Source organism: Anopheles stephensi, chromosome 3 (assembly GCF_013141755.1).
Source record: "Anopheles stephensi strain Indian chromosome 3, UCI_ANSTEP_V1.0, whole genome shotgun sequence".
Classification (NCBI taxonomy): domain Eukaryota; kingdom Metazoa; phylum Arthropoda; class Insecta; order Diptera; family Culicidae; genus Anopheles; species Anopheles stephensi.
In genome coordinates, this window is record NC_050203.1 from 19377248 (window position 1) to 19398389 (window position 21142).

Here is a 21142-nt window from a genome sequence, read left to right on the forward strand (position 1 = left end):
CTGTACAGAAATGTGTCAAATGTATTAAAATCTAATGCTTATTGACTGGACCCGAACCGAAGGAATCCACATTCAAAGTGTCTAATTTTAAACATGCATGAGCTTTGTTTGCGCAACGATCTACTAAAAAAGTAGTTGATTGGTGAATACTTAAAATGTTACCAACTGCTACATATTATTTTATTTAAAATGCATCAAATCTCACGCTTCGGAATTTTGATGCTATGTTCCGATCCAGAGCCTTTTTTAAATTTTTTTATTCATTTTATTTATAATTAAAACAAAAAAATATGTATAAAACTAAGCTTAACATCACTACCTTCAACAGTTCTTTAACAGATTCACTAAACCAATGCTAGCGATGTAATCTCGCCCCACTGTACCTTAGACATTTGCAGGGGTTTTCACACTGGCGCTACATCAACAGGGAAGGCCCACCGCATCGTAACGCTCAATCCCCGGTCACATTCTCGAACGAACCACCGGGGGCATCAAACGTAAGAAAGTTCGCTGTGACGCGGTGCCGAGTTTACCGATCGTGTTGTTGGCAAGTTAGTGTTTGGGCAAACATTTCATTTCGCCTCTAGTGAATTGGTCGATCGATCGTACGTGTGAATCACTATTTGCTGTCCACTACCAATTCGACTGTTTGGGTGTGTTTTGTGTACGGAAAGTGTGGCTCACGATTTAATGCACTTGCAGGGGGAGGGGAGAAAAAAGTATATTTTTGTGCACATTTTCCCAGCCCTGCTAGCGCCGGTACCACTGGAACCACCGTGTGGAAAAGGTTTTGTGAAGCGTGGTGAATCGTGCCCGGCATTCGTTCGGCTCACCGTATCGTAGGGTGCTCTAGTTTATTCATACAGAGTTTTGTGTGGTGTGTTGCCCGTAGCGCTGGTAGCTTCCGTTGTTCCCTTTTTGGCCACGTTCGTCCGTTTGTTTGTTTCTGTTGCCGTTCGATCGCGTCTGGTAGTGCTTTTTTAACGTTGCATACATTAAGTGCGTGTTTGCTTTGCATGACGATGCAGCCGGGAATCCATAAGGAATTTTAAGTGAAATTTATACACGGAGTTTGGAACTGTGGCGTGTGTGTGTGGAAAGTGCACTCACCGTTACTGGATTACTCGTAGGGTGTAAATGAAATATGGGTTTGATTTATGCTAATCATTGCTGGCCAAGAAAAATATGTGCTTAAGAGGTGAAAAAGTGAAAAGAAATTTGAAAGTGACTTAAAGAAAGTTAAGCTATTGCTTCATAAAAGTTTAAACACAAGAATTGCACAATATAATCCAACAATAAATTGAACAAATAAAACAACTGTCGATCACGCACCCTCTATGTTCCCACCAATCAATCTGGGGGAGATTTCTTGCTTATCTGTACGTACTCCAAAACATGAACCGTCATCGGGACCGTCTCCTGCCCCAGTGACAATCGATAAGACGCGGCTGTTAAAGCTGTAATCTGAACCGTAACGCCGCGCGTCAGGTGAATGATCGATTCGTTTGATCGATGCGTTTATCTCGCGCGCTACTCGCGATTGCATAGAAGAGTGTTCGCGTGTGTGTGTGTGTGGGCTATTTTTTAAAAACCAAGTTCCTTCTTCATTCCAAAACAGCAGTGCAAAACAGTTGCAGAAGAGATCAATAGTGTGCATTTTTGAATCAGGTTTTCCTTGGTGCTGCTGCTGCTGTTGCTGCTGCTGTCGAACGCATCATGTCGACGATGAAAATGCCCTCCCTCGAGGATGACCAGCGATTTGCGCTGATGAAGGTAGGTAATCCAGGGGGAGCGGGGCGTGTTTATGTGAAAAGGTGGAACCTCTATCGAACCTCTCTCTGTGCTGTGATAAGATAAGATTTGATTTTTGTTTTTTCCCCATTTTTTTTGGTTTGAATTTTATCGGCCGACCCCCGTTGTTCTCTTTGCCAATCTTCCCCTCCCCAGCATTTGCGCACAACGCTTTGTCCCAATCCAATTGTTGTTTTGGGTGGGTTTTGGTCGCTATTAGTGGTTTAGATAAGGAATTTATGTGTGTGTTTTTTTTTTTCGTTTTCGTGCTTCCCTTTCGATTCGATCAATCGTTTTCGATGGTATGCGTAGAGAAGGAGTTAGAAAGTTCGCCGTTCGAGGAGTGCTTATCACAAGGGGAGTGAGGGAGTGGGGGGGCGCACCCAAGGGTTTTTTTCGGTGCAATTTCATGCAACGTTGCGTTAATATTCGTACACCCCCCCACCCCCCCAAACTCGCACAGGAGTGCCCAACTGTTCCGGTTACGCGGGAACATTCGGGTGGTGGCGATCGAGGGGGGGGGGGGACGCGTATGTGCGCGATCATGTCGTACAATTAAAAATCTGTTTTCCGGTACAGTACGACATCACCAGGTCCTCCCTAGGTCCCTCGCCGCCCCTTCCCTTTTCACCTTCCCCTGTTTGTTTCGTGCTGCACGGCCATATCTAGACACCTCAAAACCTACACCACTGTTTTAAGCCAAATGTTGCCCTGAAGCGTGTAAAATTAATAGCGCCCATATGATACGAGCACACGAACGTCGATTCCGGGGTATCCGGGAGGGAATTTTTCCCCCCCCCCAGAAAGGGTAGTTCCATCGATAGTGCTCCAACCCCATCGATGGGACAATGAGGCACGATGAGGTTGACAATTTATCTGTCGATCATGAGCGAGAGAGATTCGGTGGAATGATTTGGCCGATTGAGGGAAAGAAAACAACAACCCTTGATTCGGTCTGTACTGATTGGTAGGTTGTCATGGGAACCGGTGATGGGCAGTGCGTAATCGTGTGCAGGTGTACAATTACTGGATTGTATGAGAAAATTTCCTGCGAGGACTAGCTTTTGTGGATAGCGATTGTAAGAGTTAGATTGCTTATTTTGAGATGCGTGTGTGATTAGGAATTTTCAAAAGACGAAACTTTACTAAAAACATTTTTTTAAATTTGATCATAACAAAATTAGTCATATAATGACACGGTGCATTCTTGCGTTATCAGGCTGACTTTCAAATTTCTCTTATCGATAGACTTTATGACACAATTCTTCAAATGCAGCTCTTTTACTACAGCTAAGGTTTACCGCGATCAGCTAAAGCTCACCGAGCAGTAAAGATAATACAATCTTTGCTACAGAAATAGTACATCAGACTTCTTGCTAGGAGGATCATACCAACTAATCTATATTCTATAACCGTTTCGCACCGTTTTGCAAAGCGTTCCACCAAGCAGCACAGCAGTAATTAATCATCTTCGGTCGATTGAACATTGGAAGTTCTCACCTTCCTTCCTTGTTCCTGCAAGGTTGCCCTCATGTTCTACCACCACCAGCTTCTCCTGTGTGCTACATTTTTCGACTGGACTGGCCATCGTGTTCTTGTCAGGCAGTTATTGTTATGATTGTTTGATGGTCACATCCGTCACATCTGCCTTGGCGAATGGCGTCCAATGTTGTTTTTGGTTTGGTGCTTTTTGGTAAGTCAAGGATGGATGGATGGCAAGCGTTTTTACGAAAATCATGCCTTGCTTAAAGCCTTCGAAACGAAACCTTCATATGCCGGGCGAAAACACCTGACTACGACGCACCATACACGAGGAAGTGCAGCGGCAGAGAACCGTGGTTTGTGTGTGGCTTAGTTAGTGCCTTCGAGGAACTAACCTTTTCGGATATGGTTGTTTTTGTGCGTTTCAGCCATCGCTTTATTGCTCTTTCGTTTCATATTTTGGCACGGTTTCTGTCTGGCCGGTACGGTCCATTTGGTTTGGACTGGCTCTGAAGCTCGTTTCCGTAACCTTGAAGACGTGGAGCGATAGAGATCGGTTTCGCTGATCACACTCGCTACAGGAAACATATGTAGTATTTGTGTTCACCATTAGAATGGTAGCGATTTTATGGGTTTAAATTAAGTGTTGTGTTGTATAAAAATCACCAAGTGTAAAATTGAAAGTAATTCTAGTTCCTACTGCCGTTGAAGTCTTTCGTCTTACTGTAGGCAAGCGACGAACCCCTGGACACAAAATCACATCGGCGCAATCTACCCAATTGTTTTTGATGAGAAAACAGTTCTCGGTGTAATTTGCCGCTGTACATTCTCACAGCGATACAACCTTCAACGATCAAAGCATCGTTACGGTCCATCATTTTGATAAGCTTCAGAACTTACAATCATTGTTTTGAATTGAGCAGCGAATGTATTAAAACAGTTCGTGACAGAACTGTATCGAGCAAGGGAAAGGAAGCTTGGCTGCGTGTAAATAAGCGCGATGACGACAATTGAGGGAAGTATTATTAAAAGGCGGCTAGAAGCACGATGCTGGTGGTGGGGGACTATCTGTTCGTTTATACGTCATCGGTAGACTATAGATTAGCGGATGCTTCCCTCGCCCGGTCCAGCCGGTTCTAGAAGTGGTGCCGTTTCTCCGTCGATGAACGTTGAAATTGCAAGCTAGTCGGATAAAACTGGCAATTATTATGACATTAAATGTTTAATTAATCCACCGCTGAAGGTGGGTGATGGGTGGCGTTGTAAGAGGTATTGATTCAGGAAGTGGATCATCAGTGTAATTATGGCTTAATTTTGGGTTAAATGCTAAACCACAAACAGTGTTGGTGATAGGGGGTTCAATTCTAGAAAAATTTACTATAATTGGAAGGAAAGACTCTTTCTTTATTGTTTTAAAATATGAACAGTAAATGTTGTTGATAATGATAAGTTGTGAAACTCTTGACAAATATTTAATAAGAAGCTTGATTTGTTTAAAATAATAAAACTTATCATAAAATATTTATCTAAATTCTTCCAACATTAGTAATCGCTTTTAACGATTATCGATTGCTTTAAGTAAATATTGATGATTGATTTGGATTTTTATTTAAATCTGTGTGAAGATCGGTAAGACTTGAGGTAAATATTCACTCTGGTAATTTTATTCCGCTTACCAAATTGACGTTGCGTTCAATGAGAATTTTATAAAAATAAGCTTACAAATGGACAGAAAAATACCTGAAGGAATATTTCTCAACCATCTTAAAACTATCGTACAATTGCTTTCACTTTTTACCGATAATCGGCAGGGTTCGTCGCTGAGAAAAGCACAAAAGACTTCAACCGCTTCTGACCTGCACAGAGCGTATATTTCAGCAAAGTTTCCTCCTAATTTTATAACCGCTTTTTACCCCCATTCTGTAGCGGAACAATTAAGATCCAAAAGATCGTGTGTCCATAACCCTTCTACCGGCAACGGATCCCTGCCTGCACAAAAAAAGATCATCAACAGGCTGTAATTATCATCATGCACTTACAATCTTATGACCCAGTACCGGTACCAGCTGGTCAACCGAATCGGAACCAAAAGGTGTCGGTGAATGCCCTAGCCTCGCTCTTTATCGTCGGTGGGTCGCTTGGGAAACTCAGCATTGCCCAGACGCAAGCTCAAACGATCGATCCGCGACTAACTAGTAACCGGTGGCGCGTGTGGTTAGACAGAGAGCGATCCTATTCGCGAACCCCGACCCGGCCTTGGAAGAACGACCACTTGGTGCAGCTACATGCAAATACAAATGTGGAAGGAGAGATTGTGGCTTTTGGAGATTCGATGCAAACGGCTAATGGGAATGTTGAACCCACTCGGCCGGTGCGCCAAGGCCTTCGGGGCAACATTGCCGGGATTGTCTGCTGTCTACCGTGGAAGATTGTGGGTCAAAGTATGGCTTATGGTTTAATTTAAAAAAAAAAGCGTCAAATGCGACAGTATTTTGGTCACTTTAAGCCACCATATACTTTCATTTTCAAACCTCAACTTCCTCACCATGCAAGCCACAATTTCTAAACAACGAACCGGGATGGTATATGTAAAGCACGATTGACTTTTTCACCATATCGACCCTTTGGCTGACACTCGCACACACACACACCAACCAAGAGGCGCCTTATGGCAGCCAGGTGTTATGCTATGCCAGTCAATAATCGGTCACGGTGCACGGGCTTACGGCATGTTGGGGGGATGCTGTTGCGCGATCACTAACGGCTTCTCTGGTGCGGGAAGGAAAATGAGGCCCATGGTGCTGCTGCTGCTGCTGCTGCTGCGAGCACTTAGAAAAAGTTGCTCACCTTCGATGCAGTTTTCCGCTTCCCTGCTACTACCCACCCGCCAGTTCGATTCCCTCCGGATGTGGCCGTTGCAATGATGGGAACTATCTTCAGGGGTTGCAGCAGTGCAACTGCAGGGCTTAGCATGGCTGCATAAACTGGCGCCTAATACACATTTAGCTGGTGGAACACCACCAAATACCGCTTGGAGTTTGGTTCACGGTCGCGAACCTATTGCGAAATTAGTGGATCGGAGTGTGTTTTCGGTTGATTAAATGCCGCCCGAAAAACAGGTTCCTTCGAGAGGGCGAAGAGTCAATGTTGGCCAGTTCCAGTTTTTGAATTTGAATACACATAGCAGCTAACATCAGCCAGAGCCAAGTCGCAAGCCAGGATAATAAGCTTGTCGAAGATATGTCGTTTAATAAAAAAATGGATGTCTTTTTTTCTACAGCTTTCTGCAGATGCTTTTACATTATGCAATGCATAACAGAAGAAAAACATAAAGCGCGCACATGGCGATGTTTATTCAATATTTCCCATCACACAAAACACTTTCTCTCAGGCTTCGAATGATTGATGGCAATGCTGACTGGCGGAGTGCAGTTTAAACTGATTGCATCGTGAGCGTGTTTGAGTGCTGCATACACAATTGTTTTTTGTTTGTGCATCATTGTAGTGCAATCTTAAGGTGCGAAAAAAGACTTCAATACCACCAAAGCTATCGCTGCGAAAAGGTGATCATTTGTCACTGCAACACGAAAGCTGCTTGCTTCGCGGGGTATAATATTTTGCTTGCAGATTTGATTTTTTTCCATGTCCATTGCTATCCCCGCTGAGGCAACTACCTAAGGTACAAACGATTCATCGGTACATTGGCCTAATGGAGAGCTGTTTCAAATTATCGTTAGCCTAATGTACGGTGATGGGGGTTTTATAGCAAACCTAACGTTATTAGTGCTTTATTGGGGGTGCCAATAAAGTGCGCAAAGCATTGATAGGTACCCGTCTGCCATGGTTTAAAATTTCTGTCCATGGTTGAATGATTTTATTACCATTTTTATAGCGCGATGCGAGTGATTGAAATAAATTTGCGTGAAATTTTGCAGCTAGCAATAGGGAAACCATTCATGGCCAAATAATTGGTTAGAAGTATTGATTAAATTATTTGAAAATTAAAGCAAAGGTAAAATTATGAAAAATCTCTTATTAAAGTACCTTTTCAATCTTTTCATCAAATTGCTGATTGATAAAACCATTAAATTAGTTAAGAAACACATTAACATAAAATACAAAAATTAAAAAAAAGCTTTTGGCCTTATTTATTATTAAAAACTGTTGTTAAAACCCAACAAGAAATAAATGTGATATGTGTGTGTGTGATATAAAATGTAAATAATGAAGACTACTACTGATTAATACAGGGTTGTTCAGTTGATAAGGCAATAGCATCCATTTTTGCGGCAGTCTTCTTAGATGGAATGGCAAACAAAGCTAGTTAGTATGGAAATGGCTTAAAATGTCAGGGATATCAAATACCTTTTATTGTGATGTCCTGTGTGAGATGAGCCATATCATCTCATAGTAGCCTTTGATATTCTCGAGCGCTGTAAGGATGTTCCCTAAACCCTGTAAATTAATTTAAAAAATGATGATTGATGGATTTAATCAAAAACAAGAGCATAAGTGTATAAAATAGAGATACAAACAAGCTCATATGAAAAGATAAATAGAATTTAAAAACTAAATTGAGTAAATTCTAAATCAAAAAGATAAAAATAGTTTTTTTTTTTTTTTATTCATAAAGAACGGCCTGGCCGTATTGCTAAGATAACAATAGTTAATAGACAAACAGTTAAACCAGATAAAAATGTATAAAACTAATAAAAAAAACATAAAATTAACATAAATAAATGTAACCAAAATAATCAGCATGCAATGTATAGATAACAAAAAAAAGGAAAAAATGAGGAGATAAAATAAAGAAAAAATACATATGCTATAGAAATCCCTTCAAATGATAAATAATGATGAACAAGGTTAAAAAATCAGATGGAACAATGAATGATTAAATATTAAAATATTAAATATGTTCGGAACCATAAAATTAACTCATTTGAAATTAAAAAAATGCTTAAACATATATAAGACTCAAAAATGTTTATCAAATTAAAAGATCTTTATCTATTCTTGCCATTCAAAACGTTTAAAAGTACAACATAAAAGCTTATGCATTCAAATTCGACTTCAAGCAAACTAAAGCCGAAAGAGTATTGATTTTTCACACTTTAAGGCACCGAGTTTGCAGGTGCATCTTGGCGCTTTGCAACATCAGCACCAGTGTGCAAGCATTATAGTGCACTTAAGATCGATGTGACTGTTGCCAAGAAAGACCCTTTGCTTGACGTCAACTTGCGAAACATTCAATCAAAACCCCACCGCGATTATAACGAATCATCCGATGACTTCCGAAAGGAACAGAAGATGATCGGCAAGGTGATTGTGAGTTATTTAAGAGTCGGGGGTACGATTTGTACGCTGCTTTGTTGGAAAAACTGCTAGCAAATTGAAAAATCCTCCTGCGTTTTGTTGCCCTGCGTTGAATTTGCTCGACGAATCGTTCAAATCAGGCCGATGAGCTTTTTTTTGTGTGTGAAATTGCATTCATCTGCTGTTTGGTAGGAGAAACTGCGTCGAACCACCGTCCACGTCGGTCATCCATCATGCCTCACGCTCGTAGTCCCCCCCCCAAAGTCTCGTCCAAGTGCGAAATGTGCATTCAAGGGGCGAAAGATCGCACGTTGGGGGTGAGTAATTTGCACTCCACCCCGTACCATGCAACACTATTAGAAGTGGTTGAAAAATGGCGAGAAAAACGATGAGTCAGAAGATGTGCAGCTGTTTTTTTTGTTTTTGTGCAACGGAAAAGCACGCGCGAGCTTGCAATTTTTGCGCTCAATAGTGTTGAGCAATTGCTAAAGTGGTGTGCATTGAGGGCGTACATGCCGAATTAAATGGCAACTAATGTTTACTAATATTGCGCACAAAAAAAAGCTGAAGCAAAAGGGGCATAAAACCCGTAGCAAATTGAAATCTAATATTTTTAGCTCAAAAAAAAAGGTTAAAACGCGAATCAGCGTCATTAGATGATGTTCTTGAAGAGCAATCCCTTCATTGACATTCATTTAACTCAACCCAACCAAAGGCGCTTCCAAGGTCCACCAAGGTTGATTTCCTTTCCACGCACGCAGTTCACCTCGACAGAACTGGCATTCGAAACCAAATTGAAGCATAATTTTGGACGTCGATTGTATTTTCCCTTTCCTTCTTGCGTTCGAGTGATTCATCGTGCGCGAGATGCGTGTGAAACAAATATTTGATGGCCAACACTCGCAATGCATTTGCGCAGCCAGTTCGGTGCGTGATTACGCAACGCACGTGCTCTTTCGCGTTACTTGACGCCCCGTAATGGACGGGCACGGGCGCCAATACCCTCCCCGAAAGGCTTACTCTTGCGTAGGCCAATGCCACCGGAGCAATACAGCCCGAGCCGGACCGGTTCAATCTGTAGCACCATCACTGTTGACACTGACCGGACTGAAGCCACACGGTTAGTCCGAAGTTCCTTCGAGCGGTCGTGGCATGCTGATGACCGATCGTGCATCCTTTGTCCGTACTAGGCGTATTAGACCTTTGCCTTGAGCGAGACGAGGTTGGATCATCAATTTTTGTCCAAAACGCTTTCGTTGACCGTTCGACTAGGTTGGGCACCATTACTGGGTGTTGAGTAGGATTTGCGTAATCGGGTAATGATCATAAGTTAACTGCTGACCTTAACGTGATGAGCTCTAATCAAGGCAAAGGGGAGGTTTTAATTTCAAGGTGCTCTGAAGTGTAACAATTATAAATTGGAATATATTTATCAAAATGTCAACATCAAAGTCAAAGTCAATATCAGAAAACAGCAATCTCTATCTCTCTCTCTCTCGTTCTTCTTCTAACGAACTCTTAGGCCATGCCTGCTATTTCTTGCTTTCTTGATTGTAATGATACCACGTAGTTGGATAGTCAGTCCTCCCTAGGGAGGAACGGTCCGGATGGGATTTGCACCTCGAACCTCCAGTATGAAGACTGGACCGCCCCTAACAACCAATCAAGAAAATCAAATAAAAATGGAATAAATATTCAAAATCTAGATTTCACAACCTTGGAAATACCCAAAAAAGCAGAAGCGAAACCACATGAGACACAAGAAGCAGAAAAGCCCCCAAAGCTCCAGAAATTCTACAATCGTAAGAACAACAAGAGTTAGATGAGACGTCAAGCAGAAAACAAAACTCGTTTTCTAGCCTCTAAAAAATCTAATTTAAAAATAAAATCACCCAAACAAATCAAAGCCCCTAGTGGCTAATTTATTCAAATTTTTTAAGGTATTCTCTGGTTCTGCTAATTCAAGCATTATAGAACGAAATACTAAAAAAAAAACAATAAAATTGGAAAACAAAGGTAGAAAAAAAGAATAGTTGTACAACCGAGTAGCTACAAACATTCAATCAAAATCAATTACGGTGCTAATTGTAAAGGCTCCTCGGCAAAGGCCTGCAAAGGTCATTGCAAAAGTCATGTTTTTGACCTCTGGTTGGAGGTTATTCTGGGTTGATGATTGGTTTGTGATGGCCCTCTCTGGTCAGCACGCTTGTTAACCCCCGAGTAAAGTCATAAACTGACAATTCATAGTAAGGTGCCAATGGTTGGCAAGTTGTTTCACTAGCTGTAACAGTCTTACACGTTCCGTGGGCCAGGTAATGATTGCTAAAATATAGTCTCTTACATAGCGTGTATGACGAAGGATGATAGGAAAAGATGGCAATTAATCGGTTCGCTACTTGAAGTATGTTTGTTTAGCAAGGAAATGTAATTTTTCACACCTTGTCCCGGTGCGCGGTTACTAGCAAAAGGGTTCAAAAGCTAAGTGCTGAATGTACTTTTAATCAATCAAATACTTCGCGAGTGTCTTGCTTATCACAGAGTAAGAATGTAAATAGTAGCATCCTACCGATACCTTTCGCGCATAGAATTAACTCGATAGTAGAATCCCGCAGTGTGCGAGCATGCAAGCCCGCTTCATTTCAATTATCCATACCTTGATCCAACCCCACCCAGCTCGGCCTATCAATCAATCTATTGTACGTACGCTTTGTTTCGCTTCCCATCACGCTACCAACCATTACTCAAAGCTCACCTTCAGTGTGTCCGAGTGGGCCGAAATGCATTAGCCTTACATCGTGATTTAGAACCTTACATCGTGGAGAAAAGGTTGGCTATCGAGGTAGAAGCTAATTACACCGTGAGGCGTCTACTAACGATTGTACGATAGATGCCCACCACCTTAAGTTCAAGCGTCATCATATGACATCTGTACAGGAGGGGGCCATGGTTGAGGTCAGCGTGAGTGGACATTGCTTGCGCCTGTCTCATTACATCCACACTAGCCTGTGGCGCATTGTGAGACAGTTGGCGAATTTTAATTGTCAACCACCTTTCGGCGGGGAGGATTGGATTTAATAGATGAGACAGACACGCACAAGATCACTGTCACTGACGTGTATGACCGCCACCGAGGGTCACACCAACCAGCGCACGAAAAGTCACCAAGGTCCAAATAGTTCCCCGTCCTAGTGATCTTTCTGACGATATTGAACTAAATAGCGATGGGTAAGGTATGATTGTGAGTTGAAGGTTGTACCCCCGGCATGATATGTGGGTGAAACGTGAAAGGTAGCGTGTGTCCTCAACCCTGATGCAGTTTGGCCCTATTTTGGGCCTATCGAGATTTGTTTCTGTTTTTTTCTTCCTATGATTCAGAGCGGTTACTAATGGTGTAAGTTGATTGATTCTGCATCCATGTACGGTGATTACCGATCATCCAGCTCGATCGACGAATCGCCCAACTCACAGAGCACTCACGCGTTCTCTTCTCTTCTCGTTACAGTTTCGCCGGCAGGTGGCTGACGTACTGAAACCGGAGCACGATGATTACTATCTGCTGCGCTGGCTGCGAGGTAAGCGAACAGGGTACCACCGTCCACAGCGCTTTTTACCGGCAAAATCCGGTGCTTCTCGGTGTGCCGGCAACAGTTCGCACTCGGTCGCAAACTCTTAACCGGTTCGGGGTTGCTTTACGGTTGATTGGTAGCAGTAATTAGTCGCTTGCGTGAAGAAGTAAATATTTGAAATGACTGTTGAGGACCGGTGGGCCCAGGCACGAGCGGCAGTATTCAGGCGCCACGCCACCGTGAGGGTGGATGCCGCAGTATTGTTCCACTACTGTCAAGCTGTATTGTCGGCTGGAAGGAGTGAAACGGCGCGTGCGAGTGGCCTTAGAACTATAATTGGCTTCTCTTTTTTTTCTCGCCATTTTCTACCATGGCGCTGTGGGCTTTTTTTTGCGTAGGAAAATTGTCTTGCAAGCTGATATTAGATGCCGCCTTTTGGAAGGCCACGGAATGCGGCCAGAATGAAAAGTTCGCTAGTGGTTGGGTTTCTTTTCACTGATCTAAATTAAGCGTCATTAGAGACCGGATATTGGGTTGGTTTTTTTGTTTGTTTTGCGTGTAGATTTAGTTGCAACATCAACAGCTGAAACATTTCTTGTAGAAACTTAACGAGCCCAATTCTAATATGTCCCTCTGTCTCTGTTCACCACCTCCAGCACGCAACTGGAACCCTGAGGCAGCGGAGAAAATGCTGCGCGACTCGATGAAGTTCCGTGAGCGCTGGAATACAGATGAGATCGCCAAGTGGCCGACGCCCCAGATCCTGCAAGACTACAGTCCCCACGGTGTGTCCGGGTTCGACAAGGACGGATCCCCGATCATCATCATTCCGTTTGCCGGGTTCGACATCTGGGGGCTGCTGCACAGTGTGTCCCGGGCCGACATCATCCGCATGACGATGCAGTCCCTCGAAGGCTACATGCAGCTAGCGTACGAGCAGAGCAAGAAGACGAACAACCCCGGCAGCCGACAGTTTGTGGTGGTGTTCGATATGGACAACTTTAACCTGAAGCAGTACATCTGGCGCCCGGCGAGCGAGGTGGTGATCTCGCTGATCAAGATGTACGAAGCGAACTATCCGGAAATCCTGAAATGCTGCTACATCATCAACACACCGAAAGTGTTTGCGTTCGCGTACAACATGGTGAAGAAGTTCCTGGGCGAGTACACGATCGACAAGATTCGCATCTTCAAGCCGGACCGGAGCAAGTGGTTGCCGTCGATACTGGAGCGGTGCGATGCGGATCAAATCCCGGCATACTTTGGCGGTACGCAAACCGATCCGGACGGTAATCCGAAGTGTGAGACAAAGATTTGCTGGGGCGGCAAGGTGCCGAAGGAGCTGTACACTTCGAAGGAGGACAGCTTCAACAACAATCTAAGCTTTACGGAGACGGAGATCCGGAAGGGTAGCAAGCTGAAGCTGACGTTCGATTGTGAGGATGCTGGCTGTTTCTTGAAGTGAGTAGGGTGTGGTCCACCGAATGGGAGCAGCTGATGGAAACAATATTGATTGTTTCAATCTAACGCTCCCAACAGTTTTGTGACACAAACATTTGTCTGTTAGCTGTCTGACACACATGCTGTGAGAGTTGTTTAATCGCGGCAATTAACACATCTCCGCTTCCAGATGGGAATTCCGTACGTTCGATCACGACATCAAGTTCGGCGTCAAGTGCGTAAACAAGAAGACGGAAGAATCGGCTATTGAGGTACCGCTCAAGCGGGTGTCCTCCCATCAGGTGGACGAGTCCGGTTTTATCACCTGCCAACCGGGTTGTACATGTACGTTACACAGCGTGATTTACGATTCAACGCAGGCGGCGAACGAAAGTATCATCTTATGCCCATTTCCTTCCACTTTCAGATCACGTCCTGTTTGACAATTCGTACTCGTACTTCAAGACGAAAAAGATTCGCTACTCCGTCCTGATGACGGCACCGCTCAGCGATGTGGAACAGACGATGGCGCCGATTGCCATCACGGAAGAAACATCACCGCAGGAGGAGAACGAAGATTCGACGCAAGATTCTGCACTCTAGGTACCAAGCTGCTACCCCCTGGGGACGGTTGGTTGTTGGTCGATGTGTACCGGGGAAACATAACGCAGGTATTACAGGGACAGGCGTAAAGGATATTAACAACAACAAAATCTAGCAAACAAAAACGAACCCCATCATGCGCTATTGCGAACCAAAGATTCCTTTCCGAAGACTTGAAATTCATTTCGTGCGATCGAGTTTAGCTTTTTCACGTGCGTTACACCGCATACCTTTATGGCTATCGCGTGTTTAACGCCTTCTATCTTCTGTTTGGCTTTATCAGCGCGCAAACGATTATGGACACACCGTTAAAGGAATGAGTTTGTCATGCCGAAAACGGGCGGCAAAAAAAAAAACACTGATACGCGGCCAATTCTTTCATTTGCAGGTGATAAACGATTAGATAGTAAGCAAAATTGCGTATTCCTACACGGTTGACTTTCGTCCTTATCGGTGACATTGTAAATATTAATACCGGTACTAAACACTACGGCGCAAAGGGACAACAAGTCGGTAAAATGGGCGATATTCTCTCGTGGAGAGTAGTGTCGTGTGCGTGAGCAGGACCAGCGGGTAATAGGTTAGTTGTAAAGGGGGAAAATCGTGGATTTTGTAGTGAGAAGCTGTCCTAACCATAGGCAAAGGACCGTGCGTAACCTTCGTGGTAAAAAAGGACGTAAAACTGTGTCGGGCATATTACGTGTTGTGCTGTGTAAAGTTATAAACTACACTTATGTTTAATAAAAACCGTACGGATTGGTTACATGAAACACTATCTTATGCTATTTGATTTACACGCAACCCACTCAGCAACCCCCGTCTGGTTGGCTGCAAATGTTCGTTATATTTTAAAGTTTTCGGTATTTAAATAAGAGTGTGTTTGTTTACAATTTGATTCGTATTTGCTCACACGCACACAACACGCGCACTTTGTGAATGCTGCTCCCGTTTAGTTTGGTCCTCCGGGACCACCGCCACCCGGTCCGCCAGATTGTGGACCCCCGCCGGGACCTCCTACCATCCCTCCGTATCCGCCCGGTTGCTGTACTCCTCCACCGCCCATCTGCTGCATCGGCGAATGCATCATTGGGCTTGGGCTAGAACCCACCTGCGGTACAACTTGCGGCGACGGTCCACCGATCTGCCCGCCCATCGGTCCACCGGGACCTCCCGGACCACCTGGTCCACCGCCCGGTTGCATTACACCACCCATCTGCAGGCAGGAAGGACAATCGATCACATAATCACGTCATTCTATCAAGGGCTATCCAGCAAACACTCGGCAACCACCACTTACCTGCATCTGCATTTGTCCCGGTGCCGGTGGTTCGTTGGGCAGCGTTAGCGACAGCAGCAAATCGTGAACGGCCGGAAACAGGGAACACTCGTCCGGCAGCAGCACGGAGCACTCGGAGAAACGGCGCAAATGTGCACTGACGGCACTGTTCAGCTGCGGTGGCATCGGTTCCCGTCTTTCCGCCAGCGTCGTGTGGTTCATGTTCATATCGTACACCATCGGGAGAAGCATCGTTACCGCATCCTTCCACTCCATGTTGGGCATGTACGGGACGCGTGTGATTTGTATGAAGAACAGAATCTTCTGCCGGTGCGACAGGATCGTTGTGGTACCGACCGGCACGATCGGGGTGGCCGACGGTGGTACGCGCAGTACGAACTGCACGTTCCACTTGTTGCCCTGCACCAGCTCCGGCATCAGATCGAGCCGCATGATTTGGATGAAGTCCTTCAGCACCTTCGCAGGTAGGTTCAGCATGCGCGTGAAGCTCGTCATGACGGCGGGCCGGTAGGGTGGTGCTGCCACGCGCTGATCGAAGAACTGTTCCAAGATTTGCAGATCTTGGGCGGCCCACTGGTACGGGGGCTTGCCGTCCATCATCGGGCCCATCGGTAGCTGGTCCACCTTCAGGTGGAGCGATTGCATGTGGTTCGGGTTGAGGAAGACTTGGTACTGTAGGCAATCCGCTTTGAAGACCACCACACCCGGCTCGTTCGAGGTAATTGCCATCAGCTGTGCGAGGGAACGATGGGGGGAAAATTAGCAAAAAACACATGCTTCGATTCCAGCTTCACTTACGCTTTCCTCCTGATGAATGATGCGCTGTAGCTGCCGGCGCATAAACACCGAACCAAGGAAACGCTCCAGCGGACTCAACTCCGGACCAGGAACCTCCTTTTGCGGATGTGACGTTGCTCGGCACAGTGTGTCCAGCGCTTCGTAAGTTAGTGTGGTTGGTGTCGCACCAGCCCAGGAACGTGCTGGCAGCACACGGGACGCGTAATGGTGGGACGCTAAAAAAAAGCAGGACAAACAAAAACCAACCCATAACAGCAACGAACAATCCAACCGTGCCCAACCGATACGTACTTTGTACTTTATGTTCCGGACTTTGACCGGGACGGGGCGACGGTCGCGGCATACCGGGCGATCCGGGCCAGTTCGAGGCGGCTGGCGACAGGGCTGCGAATGGGCTGCCTTCCGTGTGGCTCTGCATGTACGGCAGACTGCTGGGACCGGGCGAGTGTGCCGCCATCGGGCTTGGCTGCGCGTTCAGCGGGGACGATGGCATGAGACCTCCGCTCGGCGATGGATGCGGCATGTGAGACGCTGGCGGTGAAGTCATGTTGAAATTATTCATATGACCTTGTTGCTGCCCACCCTGACCCCCCGCACCACCGGTACCCCCACCACCGGCGCCACCAGCACCGCCCCCACCGCCACCGCCACCGATCGGATGGGGACTGGCCGGTGTGTGCGGGTTCGAGCCGGTGGGCGGTGTTAGAGGCGCCGCAAACCGAAGACCTGGGTCGCGGGGACTCTGCGGGCCTCTCATACCGGTTCCTCCGCTGAGGAACGTGCCTGTACCACCCCCTGTACCACCGCCACCACCAGCGCCACCATTATTACCTCCACCGGAACTACCACCCGCACCTCCACCATGGCCGGACGGATCCTCCAGCGTCACCGGGGACGGTGGATTGTCATCTTCCGACTGTGAGCGGCGCCGGAAAACGGCCGTCTCGTCGACGTACTTCGAGAGGAAGCCTTTCAATCCTTGCGTTGGGGTGAACTCCTCCACGACGTGGCTCCGATCGAACCGACTGTACGCGCCGTCCCGTATCGTACACAGACCACCGCCACGGAAGCGAACCTCCAGACAGTACACGCCCTGGAACGATATGCGCAGCAGCGTCGGCGACTGCGGGATGATGCAGAAGGACAGTACCGGTATCTTGGGTGACTGCAAAATGGCCAGATGCGGTATGATCGGCAGTTTGGCGATCGAGCTGAGCGGTTGGTACGTTTCGTGCAGCATATGCACGATCTGCGCCAGGCTGTAGTTATGGTTCAGATGAGCCTGCAGCTGATCGCGCATCATCGAGTGTGCGTTGATCGCGCTGTTGCCACCGGTAAACACGAGCCGAAACTCTTTCGCCTCCGTGTCCCAGCAGATGTTCACGCTCACGTCCTTGTTGGGGCCGTACGCGAGCAGGAGATTGGTGTAGCTGTACGATTTAATCGTCACCATGCTCTGGAGGTTGTACTTTTCGGTGTTAAACTGCTCGCGGAACTCGTGCACGAGCGTGTACAGGTAGACGATCTTCGACCAATCGCTCAGCAGCTGATCGACCACCTTGGACACCGATTCGACCGGTTGCATTTCGTACTGGAGATAAACGGCCCGCCGCATGCCTTGCTCTTTGTGGTGCAGGCTGGGTAAAGGGGAGCCGTAAAACACGAGTTCCATCGTCCACAGACGGGTTTGATTGCTCTTGTTGACCTGGGCCCGTACCGAGACGGAAAGCAGCCGTTTGAGCAGTGCATTCCACACCTGCTTATCGATCGGTGGCACGTGTACGGTTTTCGGTTCGTTTGCAGATGCTGCAGCAGCAGCTGCCGCTTTAGCATCGGCCCCGGATGCACCAGATTGTTGTTGCTGTTGCTGCTGCTGAGCAGTGGTTGGCGCTTGTGGTGGTTTTGGTTGTGGAAGTGTCAAAAGCTTCAGCACCAGTGAGGTTGCATTCGCTTCCACTTGCAGCCCACCGTGCGGAATCTTGCGCATGGTGAATTCCTTCGCAAGCGTAACAAACGGTAGCTTCTCGTCACACATCGCAACGACATGGGCCAGTTCGGGGATGAAGTACGCCGGGTAGATGGTTTTCTGCTGCTTCAGCGGTGGCCCCATGCTCGATATCGCACTTTCCAGCGGTGAGAGCTTTCGCTTAGTGCTAACACTGGTGCTGCCACTGCTAGTGGGGGTTGGATCGTCGATGTACGTGCCGGGACCGTGCGTGGCTACGAACGTATCGAACTCAATCATCGATAGCACACGAAGGTACATTTTGGGCATGGCAGCAGTGGCCGTTTCGTTGCCTCCAGCTTGATTTGCTTGCCCGGCGGCTGCGGCAGCCGCATCCTGCGACTGACCCTCCTCAACCGATGAGGGTTTCACCAGCACCAGGTAGAAGGTGTAGGTCATTTCGTTAGGGCATGATTTCTTTTCCTTCAGCTCAACGATCTGGAAATGGAGAAGGAAATAGTTTATGAAGAGTGTCACCATTACCAGACTCCTAAGCACACTTACCAATATAACGTTGGCATGCCGGTACAGCTGAATAAACACCTTATGCGGACCCATTCGTGCGATCGGATGGTTTTGGGGGTAGATTAACGGCAAGCGATCCTGCGTTGCTGCCGGCAAGTGTTGCAACGTTTTCTCACACCTCCGTTGTGTGATCCAGTAGCGCAGTTCCGAGATGAGATGCTGCAGCTTGGACCAATCGTTGTTGAGCGCATGTTGCATTTCGGGCATAATGGGGCAATCGAGATGTTTCGGCACGTGACACCGCAACATTCCCGTGTGCGTGTCTACCGTAATGTAGATGTGTTCTGCCCGCAGGCAAGGATTAAGCACCGGCACGGTAAGCATGGCCGGTGTGCCTTGAATATGGTACTCCACGTCCTTGAGGAAAAGCTGCAGTTCGGTTTTAACGTCGTTAAGCCGTGCCAGTGATCGTACGTACACTGTGTGCACGAGCAGCCGTTCCATGGACAGCAAGTCCGAACGGACGGCACGATCGGCAATGTCTGCTTCCTTGTTACCGATTGACGGAACATGCAGGATAGCGAGCTGTTTCGCCGCATCGTTCGGGTCGGTTTGGATCGTTAGCCGATAGCCTAGCTCTGATTTGGGATCCTTGTTTGTGAGCTCACGCCAGTACGAAACGGTCAATCGCGAACCGACGACATACTCGTCCACATGAATGTGATCATCCAGCCGATCGCGGATCAGACGGAGTGTCTGTGTGTACAGTACTTCCAGCTGCAGCGATTGGCAGAAGTAGTGCAGACAGGTGTACACTTCTGCCAACGCATCGGTACAATCCACAATGCGGCCCTGAATCAGCTGATGGATGTAGTTCACCTGCAGCGGATGGACGAGCGCCTTCCCGTCGCCCGTCTCTTTATCCTCCACGAGGAAATCAATATCAAGCAGCCGCCAAGGTACGGTCGGCGCATCACCCATAACCGTCAACGACACTTCAAACTCGTGGTCCACCTTGAACGTGACGCGCCCATTTTCGATGCGGAATTTGCGCAACTGTGGTAGTAAACTGCCCGTCACGAGGCGATGCTGTATGACCTGATTCAAGCGCTGCAGCGTCTGTCGTTTTTCCGCCGGTGTTATCGGATCCGGCGGTACTATCCGATCGCGGATGACGGATGGTAGCCGGGAGTAGCTGCCAGTGGTAAGGATTTCAACCGCTGCGGGAATGTGAAAATTGGGCAGCCTGGCATGGACGAGCGTTTCGCGTGCCACGCGCGACAGCATATCGGCCGTATCGATGAACAGCATCGATTGTTTATCCAGGAAGCCCATAATTTTGGCCGATTTGTCCACCTTGGACGCTGAGTTGGCCCACTTGACCAGAGCCAGCAGGCGGATGAATAGTTGCCGTGTGCTGGCGGAAAAGTTGTAAATTTCAATCTTCCGGTCCATATCGGTTTTACGGGGCAGCCTGTAAATGGGGGAGAGGCACAATAAGCGGATCGGAATGCTGAAGGTCAGCAAAAATCGACGGAAGAGGCAACTTACAATTCAGCAAGAACCGTCAGCTCATGGTACGTTCGCTGGATGATGAAATCTATCAAGCGGCCTAACGGGATCAGATTCTGCCGCTGAGCCATCTCCTGCCCTGTCGGGATGAAGCTCGTCACCGCCCCTCCCTGTTCCAGTGGTTGTGGTGCCATCGTGCTCTGCTGTTTTAACGACTGTTCGGTCGTAAAATGTAATGACTGTACGTCGTAAAATGCACTCCTCTCTTGTATAGCAACAATCTACACGATGGCTAGAATGTTGTGCACGGCCGGTTCTTCTATGAATCGTGCAAAATCACTCTACAGCAAACGAGTTCCTTCCACACGCTTTCACATAGCGTAGCAGGAGGGGATTTTCTTCCCAAACACCACTATTATTCGATGGAAATGATATTCTCCATATTACACCGCAGGCAATAGTGCTAGAGTGTGTATACGAACAACAACCGAAAAGGAAAACACGAGAAAAGCACTATTTTTCCAAAAATTTTGGCCGTACAATCGCGTTCCTGCTGATATTTTCTTGAGTTGGCTTTTTTTAGCTTCGGAGGCGGTGGTCACACACCGAGAATCGAAGCGTTTGTTAGCATTTTGACAACCCGAACTGACAGCTGAAACGCTTCGGATCATTGCAAGGAAAAACAGGGCAATTTGTTCACAAAACGCTTCGGTGTGAGTATGGAAAATACGTTTTTGCTTAAAATTACTTACGATAGTGAAAAGAAAACGTCACAAAGACAATGACATAAAAATTTACTTTCAAAAAGCTAGTTTTTGTAGCTTTTTCATGCATTTGACCAATGTTTACGTTTGCCGCACTACGAAA

General features: G+C 46.7%; 2 protein-coding genes across 5 annotated transcripts; one reads left to right on the forward strand and one right to left on the reverse strand.

Annotated features, from left to right (window-relative positions):
* Window positions 1-450: 450 nt before the first annotated feature.
* On the forward strand, window positions 451-14973 carry LOC118510553 (SEC14-like protein 2). 3 transcript variants are annotated; one of them, XM_036052527.1, is made up of 6 exons: window positions 451-551; window positions 1619-1773; window positions 12092-12161; window positions 12812-13616; window positions 13786-13940; window positions 14023-14973. In XM_036052527.1, the coding sequence occupies exons 2-6, from the start codon at window positions 1717-1719 to the stop codon at window positions 14196-14198; spliced, it is 1263 nt and encodes a 420-aa protein (XP_035908420.1). In that variant the 5' UTR covers window positions 451-551; window positions 1619-1716; the 3' UTR covers window positions 14199-14973. The 3 variants fall into 3 exon arrangements, with proteins under 3 accessions (XP_035908420.1, XP_035908421.1, XP_035908422.1); XM_036052528.1 differs by having other exon boundaries at window positions 473-547; XM_036052529.1 differs by having other exon boundaries at window positions 473-497.
* LOC118510551 (mediator of RNA polymerase II transcription subunit 14) lies at window positions 14886-20864 on the reverse strand. Of its 2 annotated transcripts, XM_036052525.1 has the most exons (7): window positions 20315-20864; window positions 18803-20237; window positions 17125-18736; window positions 16585-16824; window positions 16294-16508; window positions 15496-16227; window positions 14886-15411 (listed from the first exon to the last, which is right to left on the reverse strand). In XM_036052525.1, the coding sequence occupies exons 1-7, from the start codon at window positions 20467-20469 to the stop codon at window positions 15148-15150; spliced, it is 4653 nt and encodes a 1550-aa protein (XP_035908418.1). In that variant the 5' UTR covers window positions 20470-20864; the 3' UTR covers window positions 14886-15147. The 2 variants fall into 2 exon arrangements, with proteins under 2 accessions (XP_035908418.1, XP_035908417.1); XM_036052524.1 differs by having other exon boundaries at window positions 16585-18736.
* Between the last annotated feature and the right edge of the window lie 278 nt (window positions 20865-21142).